Source organism: Nyctereutes procyonoides, unplaced genomic scaffold (genome assembly GCF_905146905.1).
Source record: "Nyctereutes procyonoides isolate TBG_1078 unplaced genomic scaffold, NYPRO_anot_genome, whole genome shotgun sequence".
Lineage (NCBI taxonomy): Eukaryota > Metazoa > Chordata > Mammalia > Carnivora > Canidae > Nyctereutes > Nyctereutes procyonoides.
The window spans coordinates 20,691,681-20,708,631 of record NW_026575047.1 but is presented as its reverse complement, the minus strand read 5'-3'; the positions used below and the strand labels follow the sequence as shown (position 1 = coordinate 20,708,631).

General features: G+C 54.2%; 1 protein-coding gene across 1 annotated transcript in view; it reads right to left on the bottom strand.

Moving 5' to 3' along the window:
• The window catches only part of CUNH4orf50 (chromosome unknown C4orf50 homolog), a 49,980-nt gene extending 33,804 nt beyond the window's left edge, over positions 1-16,176 (bottom strand). Inside the window, exons 1-3 of the mRNA XM_055326166.1 lie at positions 15,908-16,176; positions 11,195-11,333; positions 7,232-7,834 (exon numbers count right to left, since the gene is read on the bottom strand). Of these exons, the coding sequence (XP_055182141.1) occupies positions 7,232-7,834; positions 11,195-11,333; positions 15,908-16,176 (1,011 nt within the window). The remainder of the gene's footprint in view (positions 1-7,231; positions 7,835-11,194; positions 11,334-15,907) is intronic.
• Positions 16,177-16,951: the final 775 nt, after the last annotated feature.

Genomic DNA, 16,951 nt, shown 5'->3' with positions numbered 1-16,951 from the left:
CCAAAGTCTCCCAGGCCCCTCTCCTTCCCATGCAAAAGGTCCCTCTGCGTCCCACACAGCAGGGGCAGGCACCTGCCCAGGGGCTCTGGGCGGACCCGTCCTTCAACTGTCAACAAGTCCCAGATGCTGCAGCTGGGTGTCCCTGGGCAGCACCCTCACCCCTCGGCCTCTCCCAAAAGGCAAGCCGAGTGTGCAGGGAGGAGCTTCCCGAGCCAGCACCCACCCTGCAGGGCAGTATTTAGAGAGAGCCCAGCTCTGACTCCCCACCGCCCGCCCTGTCCACAAGGGGGGGGACAAGTCCTCTCCAGCTTTCCACTGTCCCCCCGCTACTTCTAGCCAAGTTCGAATGGATGCTATTTGCTTCCCCCGCTGCCTCCCCCACTAGACCACGAGTCCTTTGAGCCGTCAACTTGGCTTCACCTGGTCTGCACCCCCACCTGAGTCTGCCACACCGTCGGTGTGTAATAAATGTTTGATAGATACATATAGTCAGAACCGGCAGAACGATGGGTGCTCAGCACCTATTCAGCAAGCACTTATTAGGCTCCGACTGTGTAAGATGCTATTCTAGGTGAAGGGGAAGCACGAGTGAACAGATAACACTGGTCCCTTTGTCACTGCCCCCCAGGTCCTCACCTGCTCTCAGCAGAGCCCTGCATGGACTCCCAGCTGGGCCTCCCTCTTCGCCCCCCCACATCCTGCTCACGGTGCCAGGGAGCCCCCCTCCCCTGGCATGCACTCTCCCACCTACAGGGCCTCCCTTGTAAGGATGAGTTCAGGGCTGCGGTCAGGTGCAGTAGGACCATCCACCAGCTGTCAGGGGTGCCCCCGATGCTCCTCACTCTGGTTTCTGCTCATGGCAGCAGCCTCCCTGCCCGTCCTGACCCTGGTTCTCGCCTGCCTCTGCACCTCCGCATATGCTCTTCCTTCTGCCTGGCTGGCACGTCTTCCTAGGAAGGGTGTGGGTGGCCTGCACCTCTCTCTGCCCCCTCCCTTCCACCGCCCCCCAGCATGAGAGCAATCCCCCTGAAACAGAAACAGGAACAGACTGTTGTCTTGTCTCCAACTTTCTGTGCTTCCCACTGCGCAGAAAGAGAAAACCCCTGCCCAGCAGCGCCACCCCCACCCTCATTCTGCTCCTTAAGGGCACCCAGCTCCTGCCCTGTGTCAGAGCCCCACACCCCCAGAGCCTGCTGCCGGCCTCTCCTTCTGCTCCTCTGCCCAGCCGACCTGCTCCCCTCTGGGATCAGCCTCAGCAAGGCCTTCCCTGGCCACCCCCCACGTTAAGTCCATTCCCTCCTCAAGCATCTCCCCCTCACGCTCTGAGTTTGGGACCTCCCGCTGTCTGTGGGCTGGTCCATGGCACATCCAGCATCCTCACAAACCAGGATTCCCACCCCTGGCTGCACCTTAGAACCACCCAGAGACTTTTAACAGTCATGATGCAGGACCTCGGCGCGAAGCAACGAAAGCCAGGGGCGCCTGGGCACCAGTCACCTCTTGCCTTTCTCCACCTGCCTCCTGCCTGAGCAGGACGGGGTGCTGTGGGCGGGGGCTGAAGGTCACGGCTGGAAAGAGGCGAGAGAGAGACAGAGAGAGAGACAGAGAGACAAAGAGACAGAGAAAGACACACACAGGAACTCCAGGGGGAGCCAGCAGGAGAGCGGCAGAAAGGAGGAGAAAGGAACCGGCCACGCAGAGCCGGGAGGCCAGCGCCGAACGCCAGCGCTGCTGCACGGTCCATTCTGCTTGGATTTCCTTCCCACACCCGAGCTGACTTCAGGGCGGCCCCACAAATTCTTCCTAGGCATCAGCTGAGTGCCAGGCCCTGCTCTGGGGCCGGGGACGCCGCCGTGGATCAAACTCACACACCCCTGCCTCCGGGAGGTGACTTGAGGGCGAGGAGGGGGCCTCCTAGAAGACGATGCTGTCCCCTAACCACCACCACCCCGCCACAGCTTCATTCCACAAGTGACAAAATCACTGCTCAGAGTGGGAGAGTGACTTGTCCAAGACCACACAGCACACGGGATGAGAGCACAGAACCAGAGCTCAGGTCCTGAATCCGATCTGACTTTCTCTCCCCCTCCCTGCCCCTCTCTGCTCAGTCTGGTCAATCCTTCCTGTTCCTCGGTACTCACGGGAGCTGGGAACCCCAATTGGACGGGACTTTAGCTTTCATGTGCAACTATTTTGAAAAAATAAGCAAAAAAAGAAGGAAAGAAAGAAAGAAAGAAAGAAAGAAAGAAAGAAGAAAACAGAGCTATCCAGACACAAACATGATCCATGTGTTAGAATATATCCTTCTGGGCTTTCTTCTAACAGAGACATTTAAATCCTTCCAAAAGTCTGTTTCTACAGAATGTCCATTTTTGCTCCATGCATTTCTCCTCTGATGGTATCAAAGGATTATCCCCCCACAAATTCTTCTATAACGGTTTACGTTTCACAGCCGCCTAATAACCTCTGACATGAGGAAAGCCTTCACTTACCAAGGCAGCTCCTTCTTATTGAACATTAAGGTTGTTTCCAATTTTCACCAACTATCCACAGTGCTGAGGTGCTTGTAATATCTGACAACTCTTCAGAATAGAATGGAATCTCAAGCCTCGTGTATTTGTCTTATTATGTAAACAACAGACTTGATATCTTTGTGCAAGACCACTCGCCATTCCTATTTCCTTTTACATTACTCGTGTGTTCGTGGCTTTGTTACACTTTATTATTATTATTATTATTATTGATTATAATAATTATTATTATTTGCATTCCCGACCTGTGTTTGAAAGCCCTCGCTTGCTGCTGCCAGGGCACCAAATGTGCAATCGGCACTTTTGCACGAATGTGAATGTGGGCAGTGAGCAAGGTGGGCGCCGCCTAGGACTGTGGAAGGAGGAAACGATTCTTGTAACCGTCACCAGGGGTCGCTCTACACGCACTGCCAGCGCAGAGAGGCTCGAGGAGAGGAGGGTCCAGCATTCCTGAGGCTGGTGTCGCCTCGAGCTCCATCTCTGCTGGGGCGTGACAGCCTGACACTGACATTTTTAATTGTGTGACTCCCCACCTCCCTGCACAAGCCTCCCTCTAGGCCAGGCCACAACCTCTGTGCTGTCCCCGGCTGTCACAGTCTACAGACCCCGTCTCCACTGTCTGCACCTGTGTCTGCCTCCCCTCTAAATTTTCACCGAGCAGGGTCGTCTTTCCAGACCCGGTGCCCGCACAGTGCCTGGGGCATGGCAGGTACTCAGGGCACACTCCCTAAAAAGCAGACGCAGCTGCGGATAGGCCTTTCTTGTCTTGCAAACCACAGTCCTTTTAAATTTCCTTTCACCCACGCCCTGAGCAGAAACCTCCTCCCCAAACACCTCCCCAGGCCAGGGTTTGTCCTTGCTGTGGCCCGTTGCTTCAGGGACCTGGGTCCCAAGTGATTTGCTCTGGAAACTGGCAAGTGTGAGATCCCAGGCTGGTCATGTGCCTCCTCTGGACTGTGGGGTTGGGTATAAGGCTGCGGATCCCTGCCTGGCTACCTCCCAGAGCTGAGGAGATCCTGTTTGGAGAAGTAAATACAAAGTGAGTAAAACATCTTCCCGAGATGATTAACATCACCATAATTCACACTTTGATGCCCAGAGCACATCAGAGGTAACAGTGGGTTGTTGGGGGCGGGGCTCCCTGATGACTTGGAATGGTTTTCTATCTGATGTGTGCTTTCGCGGGGCCAGACACTGCTCCTACTTTCCCAATTTCTATGCCTCCCTCCTGGCACTGCCATTGTGAGGCTGTCCCTCCTGCTAGAAGTTTCCATTTGCCAAGGAGAGTGGAGTAAATATCTTCCCAGGTATCTTATCCAATGAGCCACTAGCTTACCCAGAGCTCCTGGATGTGGCCAAAGCCTAGGGTTGACTCAGACAAGGAGCAAACACCAGCCAGGCCCTGCACAGTAAGAATTAGGGCCTCCAGAGGCAGGGCACAAGGAGGGGACGAGCTGGCATGAGATCAGGAAAGTCTTAAAGGAAGCGGCATTCCCACTCAATGGAGAGAGAGTAGCAGGGGTGCATTAAGTAGCTGAGGGGAGCAGGCAATAGAAGTTTCTAGACACAGCGAAGGCTGCAGGACAGAGAAGTCTGGAGTATTTGGGGGCTTGTGGGAGCTCAATGTAGCCAGGGCAGGGTCAGCGGAGGGAGCCCAGCCTAGAGCAGCAGAGGCCCTGAATGCCACGCATAGGAGGTTGAACTTGATCCCAGAGTAATAGCAGATGGGAGGTTTACAAAAGGAGATCACTTGGGGGTCACCACAGTTATCCAGAGAAAGGCACTGAACACCTGCCTGTAGCTCTTCAGCCCTCCAGGTCCCAGCCCCTTTGGAAACACACCGTCATTGGCTTTGGGAAGTCACATCCCCATGCAATGTCCCCAGAACTCTGCCTACAATTTCATAGATGCGCCACCACAGTCCGCTGAAGTTGATACAACTCTACACCAAGACCCTGAAGGGCTGGCAGTTTTGTTATCAATAGGCTCCAGCACTCAAATGTTAGGTCTTAGCTACACTCCCCTGCAAGCTGGTAACTGGCTGGCACTTTACATCTCCCCAGCGGGCCCTCTCAGGAGCACTTCTTCCTCTCAAGATGGCCCTTTGTGACTCCTATATGCTCCACTTCGGGGTTGCCATTGCCCTTGGAGAGTAAGACAGAGCCTGGCAGACTGTCACACCCCGTGGCCCTGGGTCCAGCCCCTGGCCTAAATGCCAGGACCACCAGCAGTGCCCCACAGACTGTCAGGCCCCTCCCTCAGCCCCACGGTCCTCACTCAGATGATTTGTCATCCTGCACAGGTGGGGGTCTGTCTTGGACACTTTGCATCCCCTGTACTGAGCTAAGGCCCAAGCCAAGCATCCGCACCAACTGGGTGCCCGTTAGATACTGATTACGAAGCCACCGAGCAGTCTGCGCTGGAGGAGCGGAGCATGGCGTGCAGGAGCTCGTGGGGGCACAACTCCTGCCCCACCACTGAGTACCTCTGCAACCCGGGGCAGGTCATGAGCCCCTCTGTGCCTCCACTTCCTCATCCGTGAAATGAGGATAAAATAGTGCCTCCCTCTGAAGATCGTGGGTGCACGACACGAGTGATAGAGAGCACGGGAAACAGAGCCCAGCACGAAGATGCTCTAGTAGGTGCTGGGGATCATCGACATCCACCCGCACAAAGCTGGCAAAGCTTCCTGCCATCGAGGAAGAGGAACCAGCAGTCTCACACCTCACAGGTCTTCACCACTGTTCCTCCAGGGGAACGCATGTCAGGGGCTGAACAGCGTGCCCCCGAATTTGTAAGTTAAAGCCTTAATCTCCAGTATCTCAGAATGTGACCTGATTTGGAAATCGGGAAGCACTTAGTTACGATGAGGTCCATTAGGGTGATCCATGACTTTATAAAAAGGGGATGTTTGGGTGCCGAGATAGACATGCAGACAGGGAAGGCGCTGGGAAGACACAGCGAGAAGGCCCAGGAGACGGGCTGGAACAGACCCTCCCCACAGCCTCAGAGGGAACCAACCCTGCCCACACCTTGACCTGGGACTTCCAAGTTCCAGAACTCCTGTTTAGACCACTCGGCTCACGGTCCTTCGTTATGGCAGCCCCAATAAATGACAATTTCCATCTATAGATGATTTATTTTCCAGAATTACAATAAGGTGCCAATAGTAAATGTACACTGGTTTCCTTTTATCTGATGGATATAACAGAGGAAGAATGAACAGAACACACAGAAAAGAGACGAGAGCATGAAGTAGTAATTTGTTTTAAATGGCCACAGGGAAACTCATTATTAAAATGATCTAAGCAGAGAGAAAATATAGAGCATTTAAAGTTTTAGTTAATTTGAAGTAGATTTATCCAAAGAAAACTTTGGGTTTGTTGTTGTTGTCAGTTTAACAAGTAGTCTTCTTCGAGTAAGGTGGCTCACTGATTTTTCCTTAAATGTAAATTGACCTGGTGGAGAGAAGCAGGATCTCCATCTTTTGAAAAGAGCTGAGTTAACTCTTTCCAGGGAGGCAGGGCTGGTGCAGGAGACACAGAGCCCTTTGGACTCCCATCAAATCTGGATCAAGTTCCAGTTCTGCTCCGTACTAGCTGTGTGACCATCGATCAATGCATTACCTCTCTGAGCCTCAGTTTCCCTATACATGGGGTGGGGATACCAGTCGTACCCACCCCACAGCCTGCCTGAGCATTAAATGAAACCATGCCTTTGGAAACTCTCAGGAGGGTGCTGAGCACAGGACAGGAATATATATATATATTTTAGGACAGGAATATATTAAACTAAGTTTTTACTCTTCTGTCAGTCAAATGAATAAATAAATGTCCAATCTGCCCTTGTTTGCAGCTCTTAAGAAACTTGCCCAGGATCACACAGCTACTAAATAAGAGAACCAGAAAGGGACCCAATCCTGTGTTCTCCGCTGCTAGTCCCGGGGACCTTCTGTGTGCTGCTGCGGGAGTGAGGCTACATCAGACCCAGACCCTGCCCTCAAGGAGCTCACAGTCTAACGGAGGAGAAATGAAGATGCACACCTAACACCACTAGCAGGTGGTGCAGGAGCTGTGCAGGAGGTGGGAGAGGCTGTGCAGGAGCTGTGCAGGAGGTAGGAGAGGCATCATCACCTTTGGAAAGAAGGGATGGATTGGGAAGACTTCACTTCACGGGCACATGGCAGTTACATAATAGTGCACACCCAAAGGGGCTCATCTGGCACACAGATTCATGAACTGCTGGATAGATGAATGGACAGGGGGGGACAGATGATGGGGGATAAAGGGTAGCTGGTTGGCTCCCTGTGGAGTCGCTGGATGGAGGGATGGACAAGCAGGTGGTAGGATGAATGAGACGGTGGAGGGTAGGTAGACACGTTGATGGATGGATGTGCAATCAAGTGGGTGGTACATGGGTGGACAGGCGGATGGGTGGATGAGAAGGAGGACCGATGGGTAGTGGGGTGGCCGTGCTGAAGGACGGGTGGGTGAAGGTGAAGGACGGGTGGGTGCAGGCTGTGCATTTTGGAGGGTGGGTGACTGTTGGAACCAGGATGGATGGATGGGGCTGGTGGGGTTGGTGAGTAGATGAAGAGGAAGACTAGGGAATGAGGGAGCTGGTGACTCATACACATGGCTGCAGGATAAAGTTAGAGGAGAACTGCAACATCATTGGTGCCCTGGCTTGAGGCCACTTACCGGGCTGCAGTGACCAGCAGCGGCGGGGCTGCGCGCGCTCTCCCCCGGGGCCCGGGCCCCCAGCGCCTGGCGAAGGCTCTGGTTTTGCTGGGCGAGGTCCTCCACCTGGCCCTGCAGGCCGATCTCCGACAGCTTGAGCTCGTAGATGCAGCAGCGCAGGTCCTCCAGCTGCCCGCGGAGCCTGCGCTCGGTGTCGCGCTGCTCCCGCAGCCTGCGCGCCGCCTCGGCCCGCTCCCGCTCCCGCTCCCGCTCCCGCTCGGCCTGCAGGGCGCGCAGCTCCGCGGCCTCCCCGGAGACGCCCCGGGCTCCGGCCGGGCCGGGAGGGCAGGGGCTGCCCGGGGCCGGGGCCGGGGCGTCCAGCTCGGCCAGCAGGAGGCCAGCCGCCCGGCACAGGCGCCGCACGTCCCGCTCCAGCCGCCGCACCTGCTCCCGCAGGCCGCGCTCCTGCTCGCGCACCAGGCCCAGCTGGCGCCGCTGCGTCCGCCGGCAGCGCTCCAGGGCCTCCGCCTGCCGCCCCAGAGCCTCGTCCTGGCGCCGCAGCCGCTCCCGCAGCCGCCGCAGCCGACACCGCTGCCGCCGGGCCGCGCGCTCCTTCTCCAGGACCTGCAGGTTGGCGGTGGAGCAGGGCGTCAGGACGCGGCGCGGGCAACCACCGTCGCTCTCACGGTCTTTGTCTTAAACTTCCATATTGGGGGCATCAGGGTTTTGTTGTTTGTTTTTCTCGTGCATTAGTCTTAGAAATTAAACTATTGCATCCAATATTACTGATTTCATCACTGAGGATTTTTTGGTGTCCCTGCAGATTTTGCAGAGGAGGAGTGCCTCCCTCGGTGCCCCCCAGTAGGAGCCCTGCACACCAGGAGCTCCCTGGGGCCCTGGATGGAAACTGCGCTGGTAGGCATGGGCATCAGCTGCTGCAGGCAGAGAGGGCGGCGCCAGTGGTTCCAATACTGAGTACCTCCACACCAGTGTGTACAGGGCTGCCGCCCGGACCCACTTGAGCTTCCCCATTTCCACCCAGGACCTCCCCGATCTCTCCATGTCCCTAATGCTAAAGGGGTAATGCCTGGCCCTGCAGAAGTCGGCCTGCCCTGGCTCCCGGCTCGTGAGACACAGCTGGGCAGCTGTTCCTTATTGTGAATACCTCCAAGCACTAGGTACTGTCACTATCCCCTTGGGACCCTCAGAAGCCGCTAACACAATATCACGGTGCTACATGTCACCATGGCCAGGACTCGAACTTCTGTGTATCTGACTCAAGGTGTGTAGAAACAACTCTCTGCTCTTGGGCCTAGCCCTCCCTGCACCGGTCCTGGAGCTGTGAGCTAGACTGGGGCCACTGCGAAAACGGGAGTCCTGGCCCAATTTCCAGGATGAATTGAAGCACACGGGTGGCACTGCCTCCGTGTTAAGCTCTCTGGCAGCCACCAGTGACTGCTGGCAGCCGGCCACTGCTGTCGGCCAGGAGAGCTTGCCGAAGACAGCACAGAGCACGTGTGGACAAGGGAAGCTGGGGGCGGCTCTGCAGGCTTTGGCTGACAGCTTGTTCTTGGGGGACGTGGAACAGATGAAGCTGGACTCTGATTCCCTGGGAAGAAAACTGCTCCCAATCATCCCGTAATCAGCAATGCTCCATCCCCTGGGTTGGACAGCCTCTATCAACCCTCAGAATGACGACACGTCACTACAGAAACGAGGTGATTTTGCATGCAAATGCTTAACTGGGAACAGTGACAAGGACAGGGCAAAACCGCCCTTCGGCATATATCAGGTACAAAGCGCAGAGGAAACTCATCTGTGCGCTCCTACAAAACTTGCTCCCAAATGCGGACATCACTGGGGGGAGGTTCGGGGTTGTAGCTGGGTCAAGTGGTCACGGAGGGACCCTGAGCAAGCACCCCCACCGCTCTGAACCTGTGCCCCCCATCTGGAAGTGGGGTTTCCTGACAGGTCTTCCCAGGGGCATACAGATCACATGACAAGCTAATAAGGACGTGTGTGTAGAAGAGGCCATAGTATCCCATAGGACTGCTGGCCCCGCAGTGCCTCTGAGCCCCCTGACAGCACTGTCCCTGCTCGCACCCTCATCCTCTGTCTCCCCAGTGCACTGGGAACAGGTGACTGTAGGGCAGTGGCTAATTCCCTTTGGAAATCCTGCATGGATACAGGGCATGGCCCAAAACATCTTGAGTGAAGTAGTTTCCATGGAGAGATCACATTGTTTGTGGCGGGATCGCACACACCACCCTGCATTTCACGCGACAGCTCCCCCGGGGACACTGACGAGGACGTGCTAGCGGAGCAGAGGAGGACCGGAACTGGACTTCCTGCCCCTGCCGTTCAATGCAGAGGGGGAAATGCCACTTGCATGTCTCCCTGGCGCCTCAAAGATGAATTTCAATTTAAACGAGCTCCTTATCTTTCCGTGTCTGTCTCAGTTCATGCCTCAGTCAGGGCTTTCAAGCCGTTTTGGCTGCTCCCCACACTGAGAAGCACACTTCCACCCCGTGCCCCCTTGCATGCGCCAGGTACCGCTGAAACAGAAGCTTCACCAAACAGCACTCCTTGTACACATAATGCCCTTTCTTATTTCCTAGTTCATTCCGGTTTTTTAAAAATGCTGGTTGCGACACAGACCACAAGCGGGAGTCCACCTGCAGTTTGACAGTCGCTGCTGGGCTGTACGGTGCATGGCGGGGGCTCCGAGAGCCACACGCGGTTGTCCTGGAAGCCTGTCACTTCTGCCTCTGCAGTATTCCCGAAGTGTGCCCTACCTCCAGCCTTCATCATCGCCCCTGGAATATTGCAATAAAGGCTAATATTTACAAAAGCAGCTGGTGTCGTTTACGGTTACCACTGTGAGTGTTTTACACATACTCACTCGCTTGGCCCACATAACAACCCAAGACGGTTGGTACTGTTATCATTCCCAGTTCCCAGATGAGGAAACCGAGACCCAGAGAGGTTACATCACTTGCCCCAGGTCACACAGCCAGGGAGCGGCAGAGCCAGGGTTTGGCACCAGGTGTCTGCCTCCCAAGTCCACCTCCTTAACCACCCACTGCTTGTCCAGAGCACTAACTTGTCCTCCTGCCTCTACCATCTCTTTCTCTCTCTCTTTCTCTCTGTCTCCCCCTGCCACCCCTGCAATTAGAATAATTTCTCCAGAACCCTGTCTTGAGCCTCTCCTGCTAAAGTTCCCTAAAGCTTGCTCCTCATTGCAGTCAATATTTGGACCATACCGTGGTCCTGGCAACCTGGCCTCTCTGGAGCCTTCCTCCCTCGCCAATGCCCTCTCTGCACCCAGACCTTCTGCTCTGGCCCCACATGTCCCCCCACACTCCTGTGCCTATACGTAGGCTGTTATGCACACCTCGTGTGCTTTTCTTCCAAGGACCAACTCAGTTGGCTCAGCTGTCTGGAGCGCCCCCTCCCCCCACCGACTCCAAGGACACACACTGTGCCTGCACCTTCCCCTGGCACCTGGCATCGAATTTGGAAGTTATATGTCTCCTATCCGTGTTTCCACCTGCATGCCAGCTCCTGAGAGCAGAGACCCTACGTCAGTCCTCAGCTTGTCCAAGAGCCACAGAAATGAACCTCTGACCAAAGCTCCCAGTGATTACATGGCTCCTGCAGGTCACCCAGTGCTTCACCAGCTCCCCATTCCCCCCAGCGGATCCCAGCCAGAACCCTGGTGAGGAGGGCAAGGTGGAATGAGGATCACATTTTATGGACAGGGCAGCTGAGGCCCAGAGAAACCATGTGAACTTGCCCTGGACCTCACAGCCCCTGCCTGCACCATTGGAATCAGGACCCCTCTAAGTCCCCTGGCTGGGCTCTCCCAACATCCCCACCACCCACCACTGTCTTTGCTCAATGCACCTGCTGCCTCCTCCCAGCACAGGGGGCCATCCTGCTAGATCAAGAAACAAGTACTGGAAAGAAGAGGGAAAGTTGTACCTGGCTGGCAAACTCCCCCTGCAGGGCTTGCAGCTTCTCCTGGGCCCGGACAGCAGCGCTCTGTTCCTGCTTCACACGGGCGCTCAGCTGGTCCACCTTGTGCAGCAGTTGTCTCTCCGACAGCTCCAGCTCCTGGATTCTGCAGCATTGAAGCAGGAAGATGCTTACTCAGGATGTAGTAAACGTGGCCTAAGATTTTCACCAACACCAACCTTTTCTTTTTTTGGTCATTTGGCCAAATTGACATTCTGACCAAATCACATTTTGTGAAACATTCATACATATTTAAGATGATTTAGAACACTTCAGAAATGTCTATCCAGTAATAATGCACCATGCATCAGGAATCTTCAGAGTGTTTTCATCCCTAAACCAGTAATCCCAAATTCACCAAAGAAGGGCTGAGCCAGAGCCACGCGGCCTAAGAGCTTTATCTGTCTTGTTTCAATCAATCCTCATATTACCAGCCTGCAGGTGAGTTCCCTTATGCCTACTCCACACACAGGAAAACTGATGATCAGAGAGGCCAGGCAACTTGTCCTAGGTCACACAGCATTGTAGAGCCCAGGTGGTCTTACTCCCAAACTCAGACTTTTAACCCTATGTCCATTGCCTCCCATTTGAACTACACTCCTTCCAATCTCTTCTAAGAAAATGAAATTCAGAAAACATGTTCCTGCAACTGAAATCATTAATCTTTGTATTACTTACAGAAGAGAAAAGGTGGAAACGGCCTACTAGTTAGGGACGGCTAAGCCACGTGAAGCCTTTTCTTATTATCCTGGGGGAAGGTGGAGGAGCTTGTATCACGTGGCAAGCAACACGGAGGCTCAAAGTGAGCCCTGACCACAGCTACATTGAAAGGAGACTCGCCCAAGAATGTAGGGAAGCCTGAAGGAACAGTCTGGTCCCACTGGGACAGGTGCCACCCCAAAGACTTGCCTGTCTCCTGTTTGTGCCTGGTTCCAAGTCCCCTCCATGTGCCAGTCTTACCTCTATAATGAAAAACCAGGAAACACACGGAAAATGCATTCACAGCCTACAGGGGCAAGCTCTGCACACCTTCACTCCCCTGCCCAAGCCCACTAGGGTGTCCTGATCCTTCAAGACACCCTCTGGCTCCCTGGGAGAGGACCCAGCTCTGCTTCCCGACTCTGCTACTGACCCACCATGAGGCTTAACTGCATTGGCTCCCCACCCCGATCCATAGTCTCTTTATCTGTGAAACAGAGGCAGTTGTGCCTCTGCTCCAAGTGTTAATGTGGAGATTGGATGAAACGTTGCATTAAGACCAATAATTAAATCAAGAGTCCCCTCTCCTGCTCTGCTTCTGAGGCCCTGGGGAAGGCTTGTGCAGGTGACTGAGGGAGTATGCCCCTTATGATCAAGTTCCTTCCAAGCTGAACCGAGGAGTGGCCCCAGGTTAATCAGTCAGAGTCAGGCTGAGCACCTGCTTGCTTATAAAATATGGTGACATCTGAAAGGGACAAGGAAAGCCTCTCTTTTCAGTTTTTGAGATCAACCTGCAAGCGCTAAATATGAAACAACATTTAATTCTGACAGTATCTTTATACTTGAAGCAGAAATGACTAATCGTCATGGCAGATCAAATGTTGGCCCCCAAATATATCCAGGCTCTAATCCCTGGCACCCACGAATGTTGCATAAAATGCAAGAGACTGTGGATGTGGTTTAGTTAAAGACCTGAAGATGGGGAGATGCCCCGGACCGCCTGGGTGGGCCCTGCCTGCTGTCACAGGTGTCCTTAGGATGGGGAGGCAGAGGGAGATTTGACAGCAGGTGGAGGCCAAGGGAGCCCTGGAGAAAGATGTGACCCTGCTGGCTCTGCAGGTGGAGGCAGGGGCGGGGAACCAAGGAATGCAACTGTCCCTGCTGGAAAAGACAAGGAAACAGATTCCCCTACAGCCTCTGGAGAGGGCACAGCCCTCCCGACAGCCTTGGCTTTAGCCCCAGGATGTTGCTTTAGGGCTTCGGCCTCCAGCACTGTCAGACGATGTACATGCGTTGCTTTAAGGCTCCAAGTCTGCAGTAGTTTGTCCTAGCAGCCCTCAGGAGCTAGCACTAGCACGCTCACAAATAGGAAACAGACGATGAGGTGCTGTTTATCACGGATTAATGACCAGTTAAACAAATACTACTATGCAGTGCTGCAGAGTGCTAGGAAACCTGGAGACCCCCGTCCAGGGCAGCAGGAGATATGGGTGGCTGCCATTACCCCCCTATGCGGGCCACCTGGGTTCAAGTTCCAGCCCCCCTCCAATACGGCTGGATGCGTGGGTGACTGTGGAGACGTCACTTAACCGTACTGTGCCTTCATTTCCCCATCTGTAAACTGAGGATAACGCTACCACCTGATTTTTGGTATTGTTTTAAGGATCATACATCTGAAAATTTAAACAGACATGTAAAGCAGTGCCTGGAACAGAATAAATACTCAACGAGTGTATAGCTACTGATAATTTTGTGCCATTCGGGTTGCAGGTGAATATGCATTATTGATAAGGTAATGAGGATGGAAGTGAGTTTTCTTTCTCAAATTTCTAACTATACTGTTTATTATTTTTATAATACTTTTTAAAAGATTTTAATTTATTTCTTGCAGAGAGAGAGAGAGAGAGAGCAGGGGCGAGGAGGAGCAGAGGGACAGAGAAACTCAAGCAGACTCTATGCAGAGCATAGAGCCCCACGTGGGGCTCGATCTCACGCCCCTGAGATCACAACCTGAGCTGAAACCAAGAGTCAGACATTTAACCGCCTGAGCCACCCAGGCACTCCTATAATAAATACTTTTAATTTTAATTTTTTCATCAAAGCAAAAGCCATTGTACACTACCAACCTTTACCATACCCTAGAGAGATGACACCCATGGTGAAATTAACCCATCACGCATCCAAACCCTGCTCAGCTACTAGTGACCCTGGGTCACATCATTCATCTTCTCCACCTCAGCTCCACCTCACACAGGTGGGGTGACCCACCTCCCAATAACAGAGGTCACAGCCCACATTTCCCCACGGGGGGTCCAGGATGCCCCCTCCAGAGTGGCCTCACCCCGGGGCCCCAGCCACAGAGGCCCCCTCCCCTCCATCACTCACGGTATCCTCAGGGCTCTCCTTGCATGGAGGGGTCTCCTTTGGTAGAGGTTTCCCAGCATTTCCCCCGGGACCCAAGGACTTTCTGGTTTTCACTGCCAACCTCTCCAGAGAAAGACTGGAATCCATAACCATGTGTGGGTTACACTGCAGCTCTCTCCAGTGCTGGGGCCCTATCTTTGCTGGCTCTCAACCACCCGTCCCTCCCCCAGGATTTACGTTATGGGCTAATTTGTGTCCCCTCAAACTCATTATGTTGAAATCCTAACCTCTAGCACCTCAGAATGTGACTGTTATTTGGAGGCGGGGCCTTTACAAAGGTAGTTGAGTTAAAGTGAGGTCATCTGGCTGCCTCGAGTCCAATCTGAGTGGGGTCCTTGTAAGAGGAGGGGATCAGGATGCAGGCACACAAAGAGGGAAGACCATGTGAGGACACCGGGAGAAGACGCCATCCACATGCCACTGAGAGCAGCCTCGGGAGGAACCAATCCTGCCCGTCCTTGACCGTCCTGGACTGTGAGCCTCCAGGACCGTGAGATGGTACCTTTCTATTAAGTCCCCAGGCTGTGGTACTTTCTTAGAGCAGCCTGAGCAAACCAACACAACTTAGCCCGTGACTCTGGGTGGGCCAGTGCAGGGTGTAGGATGAGAGAGCCATGAATGAGTGAATGAATGAATGATCACAGAAGTAACAAAACAATTTTTCTGATATGTGAATTTCTTCATGTAAAAAGTTCTACAAAGAGGAAAGAAGATAAAAGCACATGTAAATACATATTTAATGACTTGCCTTTATTAAAATGAAGGAACATACAAGAAGATGGTGAGGTCTCAGATAAATCCAAGACGCTGGGCTACTGAGATGGTGGTAAACCTGTTGGGATGGACCCCAGCCACTACCGTCTTGCATTTCCGTGCTGGGTTTCTCCACTGATACGCACGCAGGGCCCCACCTCACTCTGCTGGCCTAGGTATTAGATAACGGTCAGGAAAGATCACGGGCTTTGAGAAGGACCCGGGTTCACATCCCAACCTCTGGACCACGTTGGCTCCACCAGGAAAACAGAGCCCTGGCTGGGAAGGTCAGCAGTGAGTAACAAGTGCAGAGAGTCTGCTATGAAGATGACGGAAGAGCTAAAAGGCCAGGCAGAGAGGAGAGGCAACCCAGAGATGAGCAACTGCCAGGAGCCACTCCTGCCCCTGTGGATGGAGGGACACGCGGGGAGGAGGAGGCGGCGTTACTGGGCCCAGGAGTCAGGAGGACAGAGGAGGGACCCAAAAGCATGGCTGGGTCGCTGTGGGATGTCACCCAAAGCAGGAGAGGGGGAAGTACCCTGGCCTCTCCCTTCCCACTCCCTCCAGTCTCCCCCATTGGGTGGCTGGGCCCCTAGGAAAGCCCGAGCGCAGGAGCCTGGGGAGCCGTGTGGGCTCAGCCCCCCAACACTCGGAACACAGGGTGGGACAGGGGAGGAACCAGAGCTGGGGCCGCCCCTGGCGTCCGAGTCCTCAGCCCCAGGAGCCACCCGACACACCGATCTAGCACGATCGGGACCCAGGATTTGTTAAACACACAAGAAGAGGTCCCCACGCCCTACTTACCTGCTCCTCAGCCCGGACTCGGACATCACGTACTTGTCCATGGCGGCCAGCAGCTTCTGCTCCGAGGATTCCAGCTGCTTCCTGAGCGTGCCTGGGTCCGCGCGTGGGCTTCGGGCTTCCTGCTCCCCATCGCTGTCTTCTACGTCCTGGAACACCCAGGACGTGTCGATCTTCACATCAACGTTCATGACATCAAACCCATCGCTGCTGGGGGCTCTGACAACGTAGCTGAAATTTTTCTCGGTCCGTCCTTTAGCTGTGGGCTCCATCCTGTACGGAGGTCACGGGTCAGGCCTTAATAACGTTAAGTGGATTTGCAACATTGACTTTCTGGAGATTTCGAGATGGCTGCAGGGCCTTCAGATTGTGCCGAATACCCTTGGAGGAGGGCAAGAACAGGTGAATTATTCGTGAGCGGGCCTTGGGTTTCATTCACACGCGTCATATGATACGAACCAACGCCTCTCGGTTTACAAGCTGGCACGTCAGAACTCACCCAGAGCAAGAAGCCACTGCGGGAAAGTCACCTGGGATTAAATGCATAATGATGCACACAGAAAGGTAAAATGAGATTTCCAGGCAGAGCCATCAGAAATATAAATTCTTGGTGGTGCTGCTCCCTTCCACCTCCTCTATGAGGGAGTGAAGCTCTGTGCCTCCTCTCTGGGGACAGCAAACAATTGGGGACCAAGAGCTCACCCGGCGGAGGGGACGCGTGCTAGTGCTGCCCTGGGCAGATCGCCTGAGATCTCGGCCACGTCACCCTAGCTGGTCCAACTGTGCCGTAACCCTAGGACGTGGACGTTATCATACCTATTTTGTAGTTGGTGAGACAGAGGTTCCAGAAGGTGGAGGAGCTTGTCCAGGCCTCACATATAGGAAGGGCCAGAGTCAGGATTCAAACCCAGGTCTAAATCCAAAACTCAGAGAAGTGACAAATGGATGTACCAGGACCCCGACAGGAGAAAACATGTCCTGCTGGGGTTGGGCGGGCGGGGGGAGCCAGGGCCTGCAGGGATGCAGAATGGTGGACTTCAGCTGGCA